Below are 13,394 nucleotides of genomic sequence, written 5' to 3'. Positions count from 1 at the left end.
CCAGTTGATACCGTCTCCGAAATTCGTAGGATTAGATTAGCCTTCCTAAACCCTGTCTCTTTTTCCCTTTCTTTTTAAAGTCTAAATCCCAGAAAATTCCCCAAAAAAAGAAGAGCCTAAAATTGCTAAATCCATCTAAGTCCAGCAGTTCAAGATACTTGTCAAATGTAAGTCCCCCTTGAAATTTCAGCATACACTACCCAAGAAGCTATTCCACTAAAGTCGCTTGTTCGCACATATAGACCTTGGAATCAGTAGTGATTTTTCAGGAGAGGATAGAATACCTTCGGGTATCCTATCCTAATGTTTGGTAGATGATAAAACAGACACCAACAGAAGGTAGTGTCTTTATGAGTTGTTTTGATCTCATTACAATTTAAATCAAGACTGAATTCTTTTTACTACTTCATATATTTCTATTCTATGCAGAGATAAGTGTGACTTCTTCATAAGCATGGACATTGCACCAAATTCGATAAACTAATGATAGCAAATTAGAAGTTGCCAAGCCAGTAGTGGCATGTTGTGATGGTTAAGTTGTGGTGTTGTTCTTGCCATCAAGGTTCAAACCCACTGGGGTGGTATTGTTGAATGTTTAAATGGGGGTGAGGTCTCCCATTTGTGACCTCACAATGCACATTGACCTAAAAACTGTATAACCTTAAATAGTTGTGAGAGCTGTGCCCAGGCAGGCAGGGTTGCCAAATTCTGCAAGACCAGATTAATGTTCATGAAATATTTTGGATTTATAAATAGCACACTTCTGATCATATTTACAGAACGCAAAGCTTGCACTCATCTCTTTCTAACTAAACCTCTACTACTCTTTAGACAGGATCTTTTCCTGTTTTACTAAGTGATTTTAGAGTTCTTTGGCTGCTACAAAATTGCTCCAAAAGCTTGTTTTTGAAGTCTTGACTCTTTGATTGTGCCTCTTGGATAGGGTCTATGTCTTCTTCCTTCAATAAGAACTTAGATCTCCAATCCATATTCTTTCTCCTAGGTTCATGTTTACTCATGTGTCCATTGTAGATCTGCACTCAGATGTTAGCTTTTGACCCTGCAGGTTGGCAAGATCAGGGCTCTGATAACAATTGTAATGTCCCATTCTAGAACATTTCTTATTTTCTTTTAATATGATAACCTTAACTCACAATCATAATTGAAATATTAATCATAAATATTATTTTATTCAGAAACTGTAATTTTGGTAATATAATTCAGCTTGGAAACTAATAATTTATCTCTTGAAAAATATAACATTTATCCTTTATTCTGCTATTCTATCTTCTTCAAACTGTAATGATTTCCTCTGGTATATCTGTTTTTAAAGTGCTTTCAGATCTGCCTGAATCAGGGTTTTTGTCCCTAATTCAGCAATGGCAATTAAAGGTTTCCATCCTTAATTGTATAATCATGAGGGGAAATGTCTTTCCAGTAAACTAAAACACAGATCATATGAAGGAGACACTTAGCCATTTTTTTGAAAACTCCCCTTTATGAGTTGTGTTTTAGTTGGCTGGATAGCCACAGGTATCATCCTCAGGCTGTAAGAGAATTGGTTTATACAACACAAAGAAGTAAGAGAATTGGTTTATAGTTTATACAATACAAAGAAGTAATAAATAGATATGCAAAAACTTTTTCCAAAATTGATATTTCCTCTCTTTGTTTGATCCTCCTTTTATACCTTAAATCCTTCAACAGTCATAGCTCTTCCTTCCACAACCTTTGACTTTTCATTAAACATTATTGAATTTAAAATATTGATTATTATTTCTTGAGTGCTCTTTTTTTATTATCTTTTTAAATTTTAAGCACTGGTTTAAGGAAAACTTGTCTAAGTACTATCTGCCAACAAGCAAATGGCCAACACTATTATTACGGATCATAGAGGTGAAATATTCAGTCTCTCTCTCTCTCTCTCTCTCTCTCTCTCTCTCTCTCTCTCTCTGATCTTGTTCATTGATTATTAAGCACTCTGTTGAAACTTAGTAGCTTCGGTAAGATAAATGATTGAATGAGACATTTATCTCTCATTCAATCATCTACCTTATCGATATAACTACAATTTAAGTATAGACCTCATGATTAAATAAATGAACTTATTATAACCATCTTATATGCATAATCGGTAATATTACTCATGCTGTGATCAAACCAGAATTATAACTACCATAGCTATCATATGATAGCATCGATTAATGCTATCATATGATAACTATAATAGTTATCATTCTAAAATGCATGTTAATACCGATCATTTATCTGTTGACTATGATTAACTTATCCCGATCATTTATCGGGTAATTATATTACTTCACGTTGCCCCGATTATTAATAGTTATCGGCATGTTAAATAACGTGACCGATAGCTATCGGTATAACTCACGATAAAGAGAAATGACGTGACTGATAGTTATCGGCATTAACATATGATAAGTGGTAATATTAATTGAAACGGTGTCTATGCACCGATCAAGACATGTCTTGATCGAGCATGTCTAAAAGACATGACCGATCAAGGCATAGAACTATAAGTATATGCAAAAGAAGTGCTGAGGATGCATCGAAATAATTAATGTAATCTTCAGAAATCTATGACATAAGAAACAGAAAATATTAGTAAAGAAATAATAATATATATAAATTCACACTTGAACATAAATTTGAATATCATTTACATGGTATCAGAGCCACGCTGATCGAACCTGAGGCATTCAAATTTGAGAAGTTCAAACCGAAGATATAAACATCATATTTCCCATGGCTAACGCTATCAGATTTGAGGACAGACTTGAAGGAGGCGACAATTTCTCAGCATGGAAGTTCAGAATTAAAATGATTCTAAAAGAAAACAAGTTTGAATCATTTATTAAAGTTGAATCTGAAGAACTAGAGGATGAACTTGACAAATCAACATGGGTCGAGGGAAATGAAAAAGCTATGAAGATCATAGTCGATGGAGTAAGAAATCACATCATGCCAATAATAACAAAACATGAAACTGCCTATCATATGTTCAAATCACTCAAAATTGCATTTGAAATAAATAATGCAAGTAGAACCCTGGCTCTAAAAAGAGAAATAAATCATATAAGTATGAACAAAGGGGAGTCAATCAATGCATACTTTATGCAGATATCAGCCCTAAGGGATGAACTGGCAACGCTTGGATATGAGATCCAGAGCAAAGAGCTAACGCTCATTGCTCTAGATGGGTTGCCTGGTACATGGGAGACATTCATCCAAGGCATCAGTGTAAGAGATAAATATCCAAAATTTGATAGGCTAAGAGCAAATTGTCTTCAAGAAGAGTCAAGGCTAAATAAGAAGGGGATCAAACAAAAGAATATAGATGATCTCCATGTTTTAAATACCAACTCCAACAAGAAAAATGAGACGAAACACTTCAAGAAGAGAAAGAACTGACATGACAAAAGGTCATCTAAAAGAGACAACTCTCACATTCAATGCTTTAGGTGTGATCAATATGGACACTATGCAGCAAGATGTCCAGATAGAATCAAACAACAAGCTACATTTGCAAAAGTTAAAGGGTAAGAATATGACTCCGAGAAGCATGTATTCTACTCTGCTCTCTCCAGTCAAGTGTCCAATAAATCTAACACCTGGATCATTGACAGTGGGTCTTCAAGACACATCATTGGGTATAGAGAATTACTGGATTCCATGGCAGAAGAAACTGATGAGGAAGTAACCATTGGTGATGACTCTGCACATCCAGTGAAAGGCGTCGGTACCTGCACCATTAAGCTGAAGACAGGCATGTCTCTTCAACTCACTGGAGTCCTATATGTTCCTAACATCAAGAGGAACTTAATCTCCATATCCGCACTTGAAGATGATGGGTACAGAATAACATTCATGAATGGTAAAGTTCTAATATAGCCACAAAACTCTTCCATCAAGAAGGCTACAACCCTAGGACATAGAAAAGGCTATTTATACGAGGTATGTACTGAATCTAACCTAGCCCTACTTCATGAGATTACATATTCAAATGAAATTTGGCATAGAAGATTAGGTCATTTAAACTTCCGTGCTTTATGTTCAATGGAAAAATTAGTAACTGGTTTGCCTAAGTTAAAACAATACCATTCTGGTACATGTAAGGGGTGTGCCCTAGGCAAAAATACTAAGAGTTCCTTTCAGAATAGTTCTAGGAAAACAAGCAATGTTTTAGAGCTAGTTCACTCTGACCTATATGGGCCAATGTCTATACCATCATTAGGGGGGTTCCTTTGCTATGTAATATTCATTGATGACTTCTCCAGGAAGACTTGGATCTATTTTCTTAAACGTAAAGAATTGAAAGAGATTCTCAAGAGATTTAAGGAATTCAAATCCCTCTCTGAAAACTCTTCCAAAAGGAAAATAAAAACCTTGAGGATTGATAATGGGAGGGAATACACCTTAGACATCTTTAGAGAATTTTGTAAAGATGTTGGGATTAAGAGAGAGTTCACTGTCCCCTACAACCCTCAACAAAATGGGGTTGCTGAGAGAAAAAATAGAACCATTGTAGAGGCAGCCAAAGCCATGCTTCTTGACCAAAACTTAGAAACTCATCTTTGGGCAGAAGCCTCCAACACTGTTGTAAACATACAAAATAGATGCCCTCACTCCCACATTGAAGATAAAACCCTTGAAGAAGTTTTCACAGGTATAAACCCTGATATCACTCACTTTAGGATATTCGGATGCCCTATTTATATTCATATACCTAAAGAGAAAAGAACAAAACTAGAACCTTCTGGAAGAAAAGGAATCTTTGTTGGGTATAGTGAAACTTCTAAAGCCGATAGAATATTTGTACCTAGACATAGTAATATTGAACTCAATAGAGATGTAATATTTGAAGAAGACATAGCCTTCAAAAGGGCTAGATACTCTATTGAGTCAGAGACTTATGTTCCATCTTCAGACCTAGAAAAGGACCCTGTTCCTGAGGTTCAGAGGGAGTATTCAGAAGAGAATGAGAATGAAGTTCAGATTCCACACCAGGAAAACCCTAAGAAAAGACCACTATGGGTTCACAAAACAATGGAAGATGCAAGGAATTTCGTAGCTCCTTCAGGGACCTTTAGAGAAAGTAAGAGGCCCCAAAGATTCACTAGCTATGTAGCCCTAATGAATGATCTCTCCAAATCAGAACCTTCTAATGTATCAGAAGCACTCAAACACCAAGTATGGAAAGATGCCATGTCAAAGGAATATTAATCCAACTTAAACAATGATGTTTGGGAAATTGTTCCTAGACCAAAAAGAAAATCTGTTGTTTCATCCAAGTGGCTATTCAAAATCAAACATGTTGCAGATGGTAGGATAGAAAAACATAAAGCTAGATTTGTAGCCAGAGGGTTCTCACAAAAGGAGGGAATTGACTATGATGAGACTTTTGCTCCAGTTGCTAGATACACCTCAGTCAGAGCAGTACTAGCCATTGCAGCAGCCAAAGGATGGAAAGTCCATCAGATGGATGTAAAAACTACTTTCCTAAATGGGAAAATTGAGGAGGAAGTCTACTTAGAGCAACCAGAAGGGTTTGAGATTCACAATGCAAAATCACATGTGTGCAAATTAAAGAAAGCACTATATGGACTAAAACAAGCCCCCAAGGCCTGGTATGAAAGAATTGACAGCTACCTCATGGGATTAGGATTCTCAAAGAATGACGCAAATCCAAATCTATACTTCAAACAAATCAAAGATGAGATGTTGATATTGATCTTGTGTGTTGATGATCTTTTGATTACAAGAGAAAATCACCTTATTGATCAATGTAAGAAAGACCCTGAGAAGGAGTTTGATATGAAGGATTTAGGCCTTCTACATTACTTCCTTGGATTGTAAGTTTGGCAAAACTCTGACCATATTGTGCTTAATCAAGGGAAGTACACCTTAGACATATTGAAGAGATTTGGCATGATGAACTGTAGACCAATGACTTCTCCCATGGAAACTAATCTTCACAAACTGAAGGAGGCAGCAACAGATTCCCCATTGGTAGATCCTACACTCTACAGACAAATGATTGGATCATTAATGTATCTAGTCCATACTAGACCTAATATCTGTTATCCAGTAAATGCCTTGAGTCAATTCATGTGTGAACCTAAGGAGATTCATCTTATGGCAGTAAAACATATAATGAGATACCTTCAAGGCACTCTCAACTATGGACTCAAGTATGAGAATATTGATTTGAATCTACTCAGGTTCACTGATTCAAATTGGGTTGGAAGTGTGACTGACAGGAAAAGCACCTCAAGGTGCTACTTGAACTTGGGTTCAGCCATGATATCTTGGATTAGCAGAAAACAGTCTTTAGTAGCTCAGAGCTCTACAGAGGCTGAATATATCGCAGCTTCCATGGCTGCACGAGAAGCTGTATGGCTACGGAAGTTACTTGTGGGATTATTCCGAGGACCAATGAAGCCTACTATAATTCATTGTTACAATCAAAGTTGTATAAAACTCTCCGTAAACCCTGTATTTCATGATAGATCCAAACACATTGAGTTCCCTTATCACTATGTGAGAGATATGGTGGATAGAAATGTGATTCAGTTACAATACATCAATACAGGAGACCAGACAGCAGACATACTGACCAAACCTCTAGCCACAGTAAAAGTTGAACACTTCAGAAAAGGTCTTGGTATGATTGAGTTATAATCAGTTTTTGTAATCTGTACTAATATATGAGGTGTTTAATGTGTAAACTTCTTTTGTCGTGTTATGACCTTATGGGCTCCACCCCCTGTGTACAATTCTAAAAGGTGACGATCTTTTAGACTATGAACACTTGTATTAAACATTATGAGGTGACGATCTTGTAATGTTGATATCATGCTGACTTGATATCACTTTGACTCATGGATGTGCCATGATATGTTATGGTAGACATTATGTGACGTAATGTCAATGCACATGCCATAACCTCGATATAAGGGAATTCAACATTCTTAAGTATTTTATATCCAAGGTATCACGTGTTATGTGATACTGATATCGCGTGTTATGTGATATCTATATCACGAGATGATGTTATATATTCCTATGTCACTCATTATGTGATGCTTCATGTTACAAGCATATGTGATATGATCCTTTGTATTATGTAGTCGTATAATACATTTTATTATGAAAAATATGATGCTTATTTCATGGGTCTATAATTATCTTCCCTAGCTAAGAGGGAGTGTTGAAACTTAGTAGCTTCGGTAAGATAAATGATTGAATGAGAGACTTCATTTATCTCTCATTCAATCATCTACCTCATCGATATAACTACAATTTAAGTATAGACCTCATGATTAAATAAATGAACTTGTTATAACCATCTTATATGCATAATCGATAATATTACTCATGCTGTGATCAGACCAGAATTATAACTACCATAGCTATCATATGATAGCATTGATTTATGCTATCATATGATAACTAAATAGTTGTCATTCTAAAATGCATGTTAATACCGATCAGTTATCTGTTGACTATGATTAACTTATCCCGATCATTTATCGGGTAACTCTATTACTTCACGTTGCCCCAATTATTAATAGTTATTGGCATGTTAAATAACATGACCGATAGCTATCGGTATAACTCACGATAAAGAGAAATGACGTGACCGATAGTTATCGGCATTAACATATGATAAGTGGTAATATTAATTGAAACGGTGTCTATGCACCGATCAAGACATGTCTTGATTGGGCATGTCTAAAAGACATGACCGATCAAGGCATGCCTTGATCGGTGAAGCATAGAACTATAAGCATATGTAAAAGAAGTGCTGAGGATGCATCGAAATAATTAATGTAATCTTCAGAAATCTATGACATAAGAAACAGAAAATATTAGTAAAGAAATAATTATATATAAATTCACACTTGAACATAAATTTGAATATCATTTACACACTCACTGTTACTTCATTCAATTACATTCATAAGCCTCATAAACTGTATCAATGGACATCGCATCTCTCTGGTTTACATTTGTTATATTGGGAACTCTTATTTCTACTGTATATTCAATGACCTGAAACAATAAGAGACCAATCTTAAATTCTAGATTGAATGATCCTTCATTCTTAACATCCACAATTTCCTTCTTTGTGGACTTCTTCAGCGGACTTCTTATGCCACCAATGAAAGAATTCACTCCAAAATATTGATCAGCGAATGCAGATCATGCTACCGTCTGTGACCTCACGCTCAATCTTGTATCCTAAATTTTCATACAAGTAATGTCATTGATGCCAAGAACATTTCTCTCTGATGATCATCCTTATCTTTATCTTTAGGATCACCAGAACCACCACAATCACCATACCATCAGTCATACACACAACCTCCATGTCCACGATGATGATCTTTACAATAACGATGTTTGTCACCATCCCTATAACTCTGCTTCAAATCCAACTATAGCTATGCCTTCTATATCTTCCAAATAATATTCTTCACGACTCATGACTCGTTTTATAAGGCGCATGGAATAATAATACTCGCCACAGTTACAAATATTTTCCTCATATTGTCTGCAATTAAATGGCTTAATTTGTAGGTGGGGCATTACATTTGTGGTGGGAAGATTTTGATGCAAGAACACCTAATCTTAAAAATATTGCCATCCATGTTTTGTCTCAATCTAGTAGCACTTCAGGTTATGAGCACAATTGGAGTGTCTTTTCGACCATTCACACAAGGAAGCGGAACAAGTTGACTCAAAAGCACTTCAATCACATTGTCTTTGTCCAATACAACTCCTCCTTGGACTATGGCACGAGAAAACACATTCTCCTGAAACTAGGGCAAAACTCATGAACTCAACATGAACCCGTGATGCTTGCTTATTCTACCCCAGTTTATGGTTTAGAATAAACTCTACTTGGGTTGAGTGAGGCATTAAAAATATCCCTCCAAGCTGAAATCTTTTGAAACCACTTTATTTTGCATGGAGTCACGTAAAAGTGCCTTTTGCTCTAAAGATTTTACAACATAATCATCACAAAAAATACTTCTCTTTTCACTTATGAGAAAACTTGAAACCATTTGTGTAATGTCCCCTTCTGGACAGTCTAAGGAGTATGGGACAATTAATGACTAATTCTCCACTAATTTTCAGATATTCAGAAATGAGTGCAGATATGCAAAGACAGTATTGGCGGAACCCCTGGCTGTCTACTATTTATACAGTTAATTTTATGCAAAAATGACTTGCTGACAATTTGTATTATATTTAGTATTATTTGGTGATCAGATAAGGCAATATAGACGTATATACTGAATCCAGTCGATGACACCAATGGCAATATGGTAGATATTTACTACTTGGAATATATGTCTAGGATAATCGATTCCGGCTGTTTGGGTATGACAATAATATTGACCTGTGCATATGATACTATGACAGGTGTGATTAGAAGCTGGGTTATCCTATGCACGTTATTGGGCCTTTAGCCTATCTTCCTTTTCCTTTCATCTAAACTGCGATTTCCCCCAGCATCCATTTGTCTGTCAGCACATTCACGGGCCCTCAAATGTTCATCAAATGTCTGTCCTACACCTGTCGGCAACAGTAACCCAATATTGGGTTCAAAATGACTTCAGCTAATTGAGTGCTGCTCTCGATGCCTTCAGGAAATATTATCAAGAGTGCTGAGCGGAAATGGACACACGCATCGTGTAAACTCTGCTACAAACACCAAATGCGACTCTTGGCATTTATGAATTCCTCCACGCATACTGTCAGCCTGGGCGAAATGATTGTTCTGTGTGTCAAGCGTTCAATAAGTTCCTTATTCAAAACAGGATAACAGTATACTGTTGGGTGCCCCCAAGTTTTTTGTGCGTTGATAACTAACATACCTAATTCTGACTGCTCTAGTTTGTGAAGTAATATCCTATTTAAGATTCAACATTGCAAACTTCAAATAAGTATCTCAAAGGTATATCTGTGTCTAATTTTTTATTATTTGTTTTTTTTGGTTGTATGTGAGCTTTTTCTGCATGTTAAGTTTTTATGCTTTCATACACAAGAAAAACATGACTAAAGCAATATGTGTTTGAAGTTTGAACCTTATGCATGAATGAATGAAAAAAATTTAATGACGTCCATGAGACCTAATGGTCTAAGGGACCAAGATGCACGAAGCTAGCCCACTTTCAGGTTCTTTTCCATGCTGGTTCTTCTCTTATGAATCTTGAGTAATAAACTCGCTGTTTTGTGAAGCCTTTGACTTTTCAAAAAGCTCATTCAGACTGTCCACCTTCAATTCATTATCAAATTGACTGCGAATATCTTCGTAAGCTGCACATTCCTTAATAAAATGTCATTCTGTCTCTACTGTCCTCTTGTTGCAAAAAGTGCACGTCCTTTCTTCCCAATCTTCTTTGGGTACCTTTCATCTATCCGTTTCGCATCTCAAATGGTGAGATCTTGTCCTTAGCTGTGCAATTAGAATTTTGGCCTTTGCATTAATCGTAGATCTTATGTAAGCTTTTTCCCCATGTTCCCAAGTAGGATTAAATTCTTTAATATAGAAGGATTTTTTTCTCCCTAGCCGTCTTGTCCACATGGCGCTCCTAAATTTCTCTAACACCCACTTTTTTATCTCCTCCTTGCTGCTAGGACAGTCATGTAAATTTATGTCCCACTTGTTCATCCACTTGTTATTTTGTTTCTTCCAAGTCTTTTTCCTACGGTTTAAGTCCTCTTCAACAACCAAATTGGGCCACCGATGTTTATCCATATTTTCTATCTTTTTTAAGTAGCATAACAGTCGAATGATTGTCGAAGCCTCAATTGGGAACATACCCGCTTCCGCTAAAAGAACTTCATAAGGTGTCGTCGATTTGACTTTGAGGTTGCTAGTGATAAGATGCTTTTGAATTCTTTCTATTTGCCTCCATTTGAGATTAGACATGCTATTCCCCCAAACTTCACATCCGTAAAGAATAACTGGCACCACTAACAAACCAAAAAGAGTTTTCTTAGTCTTTCAATCCCACAGCTCTGCTTTCCTACATTTGTTTTGAAGAAGGTATAAAGCTCTCCAACCCCCTTGGATCTTCTTTGATCTACATGTCTCCCAATTGAGCCCATTGTGAAAGTCAATTCCTAAGTAATTGTACTCTTCCACTACCTCAGACTTCAGATACATTGACACCCATTAAACCTCTGTTAGTATGACTTCAAATTTTCGAGCATCAATGTGATTTATTATTTTTTGTTGGATTGTTACAATGAATACATGCCAAGCACACTAACAACCTATAACAAGAGGTTTTGGAGAAATATAAACACAATTTCAAAATCAAAGGTCCTTTGAAGTTTGTATTAGAAACTATCTACTCAAGTGATGCTTGAAAAAGTTTATGTGATATATACATGTGAACATGCAGACCTTGTAATGATTATGCATAAATAATAATTGTCATAATTTGGAAAAACATACAGAGTGCTTTATTCCAAGTGAAAAAGAGGCCAAACCTTATATTTTTGATGCATTAAACCTTGATGATTGGTCCATGATCTTTCGTTGACCATTGGTTGGTTGCTTGGTTGATGGATTCAACGTTACATCCCGTAGACACAAATGATGCCCTGGCGATAGAAAGGGCTATACAATGTAAACATTTTTTCTCTGTTATAAGCTTAAGGGGTGCATCCTTGTGTGCAATATTGTCATTTCCTGTTGTTCAAAATGTCATGTGCCATGTGCTTGCATGGTACTGACCACTGCAGAAGAGGCTATACAGGAGGTTTATGCTGAGATAAAGCATGAATATAGAGAAGATAAGCACCACAAATAATGTCAGTAGAAATGATCGATGCTCCCACATTCCAATTATTCTTGAATAAGTGTTCATCCATACTAATTCCATAACCATTCCTGGCATCGTCTACATTACAGGAATCCCCTGTTACGTACCTTTCAAAACTTGTTTGATTACTTGTCACAAAAATATGGCTATAAACCTCGCTATATCCATCTCCAACAATACTTGGAAGAGAACCCCCGTATCTAAAATTTGGTGACGTGCCTTTGATGGGCCAAAAAAGGCATGATTTCAAATAACTGAACTAAACTGATTTGATCATTATTATCAGTGCAAATGAAGCGATGCAACCCTTTAATAATACATGGCTTGGTGAATTTCCCTGACATTTGATAATACCGTGAAACAATCCAACTTGTTTTGGCTCATCACGCGGAGATTAAATTCGATTTGCGCCAAAATGGAGTTTATTTGTATGTTATCCTAAGCTTTGTAAAATATGGTATTGTCTCCAATTCAATTTCCTCCATTTTCAAGCGATTTAGCGATTCCCCTAGTTTGATTGGATTAACAAACCACGGGTAAAACTCGCGTTAATTATTATTTTAGTAATAAAACCCTAAAGCAAAACCCAAAAAAAATTGAAAACTGCCCGTTCCAACGATGGGACCTCGAGAAAGTATGCTAAACTTTAAAGGGAACAGAAATCATATTAATCTTCACAGAAACACCAAGCAACTTCATTTTAGTTAAAATGTAGGTAAGCGTGCCTTATAAATACCCATGGCTCTAATATTTTGTTTCAATTCAGAACTGAGTAACTTGTGACAGAGAAGTATAAGCTAACCAGGAAAGGGTTTTTGTCCATTGGATGAATTGCCTTCCGCCATCGTAATTAGGAGATTCGGCCAAGCTATGCTCCTCCTCCTGAGTTTTCTATTCGGAAAAGGGCTGAGTTTTGGAATCTGAATTACATTATGGGGATTATATTTCGCGGGAATGAGATTTGCAGTTACTGTCGAAGTGACCATTTTCATTTTGCGGTTGCACCATGTAGTTGTTTAGTTTATTTAGTTTATTGGTCGCAGGGAATGGCAGAATTAGTATTATATTAATCTGGTTTGGAATCTGTGTAAATGTAACTACCAATTGCATCCGGTATGGGTATGTAGACAGAGGTGTGGAAGGTCAATTAGGGTAAATTATGGTCTATTTTTGCATATTTTTGTATAATACACTAAATCAATTGGTAAGGTCTTCAAACATAATAAAAATAAAACTTTTAATTCACAAAGATAATCAAGTTCTAGAAAGAGACGAAGAGAAAAAAAGAGAGAGATATGCAAGAAAAAATATAACGAATAGAGATAATGAGACAAAAAGATATAAATAAATAGGTTTAGGAAGAGAGAGAGAGATGGAGATATATACAAGAAGAGAGAGAAGGGGATTGGGGGAGAGGAGGGGGTGAGGGAATACACAAGGAAATAGATAGATAGATAGGGAGAGAGGTGGGGAGATAGGGTAGCAAAGGCAGAGAAAGATATGTTTAGAAACAAATAGAGAGAAAAG

The 13,394-nt window shown here is 36.2% G+C and overlaps 1 protein-coding gene and 1 long non-coding RNA gene across 4 annotated transcripts in view; one reads left to right on the top strand and one right to left on the bottom strand.

The window, feature by feature from the left end:
* LOC131051800 (uncharacterized) overlaps positions 1–9,706 on the top strand; it is a 101,146-nt gene extending 91,440 nt beyond the window's left edge. The window contains exon 3 of the long non-coding RNA XR_009107209.2: positions 9,454–9,706. This is a non-coding gene — a long non-coding RNA (uncharacterized LOC131051800). The remainder of the gene's footprint in view (positions 1–9,453) is intronic.
* LOC131051799 (putative uncharacterized protein YDL057W) overlaps positions 1–12,922 on the bottom strand; it is a 101,648-nt gene extending 88,726 nt beyond the window's left edge. The window contains exon 1 of one of the 3 annotated variants that reach the window (XM_057986408.2): positions 12,670–12,922. In XM_057986408.2, coding sequence (XP_057842391.1) covers positions 12,670–12,859 — 190 coding nt within the window. In that variant the 5' untranslated portion in view covers positions 12,860–12,922. The remainder of the gene's footprint in view (positions 1–12,669) is intronic. The other 2 variants (XM_057986409.2, XM_057986407.2) reach the window with 2 other exon arrangements.
* Between the last annotated feature and the right edge of the window lie 472 nt (positions 12,923–13,394).

The sequence above is a fragment of the Cryptomeria japonica genome, chromosome 1 (assembly GCF_030272615.1).
Source record: "Cryptomeria japonica chromosome 1, Sugi_1.0, whole genome shotgun sequence".
Lineage (NCBI taxonomy): Eukaryota > Viridiplantae > Streptophyta > Pinopsida > Cupressales > Cupressaceae > Cryptomeria > Cryptomeria japonica.
This window is presented reverse-complemented; position numbering and strand designations above follow the sequence as displayed.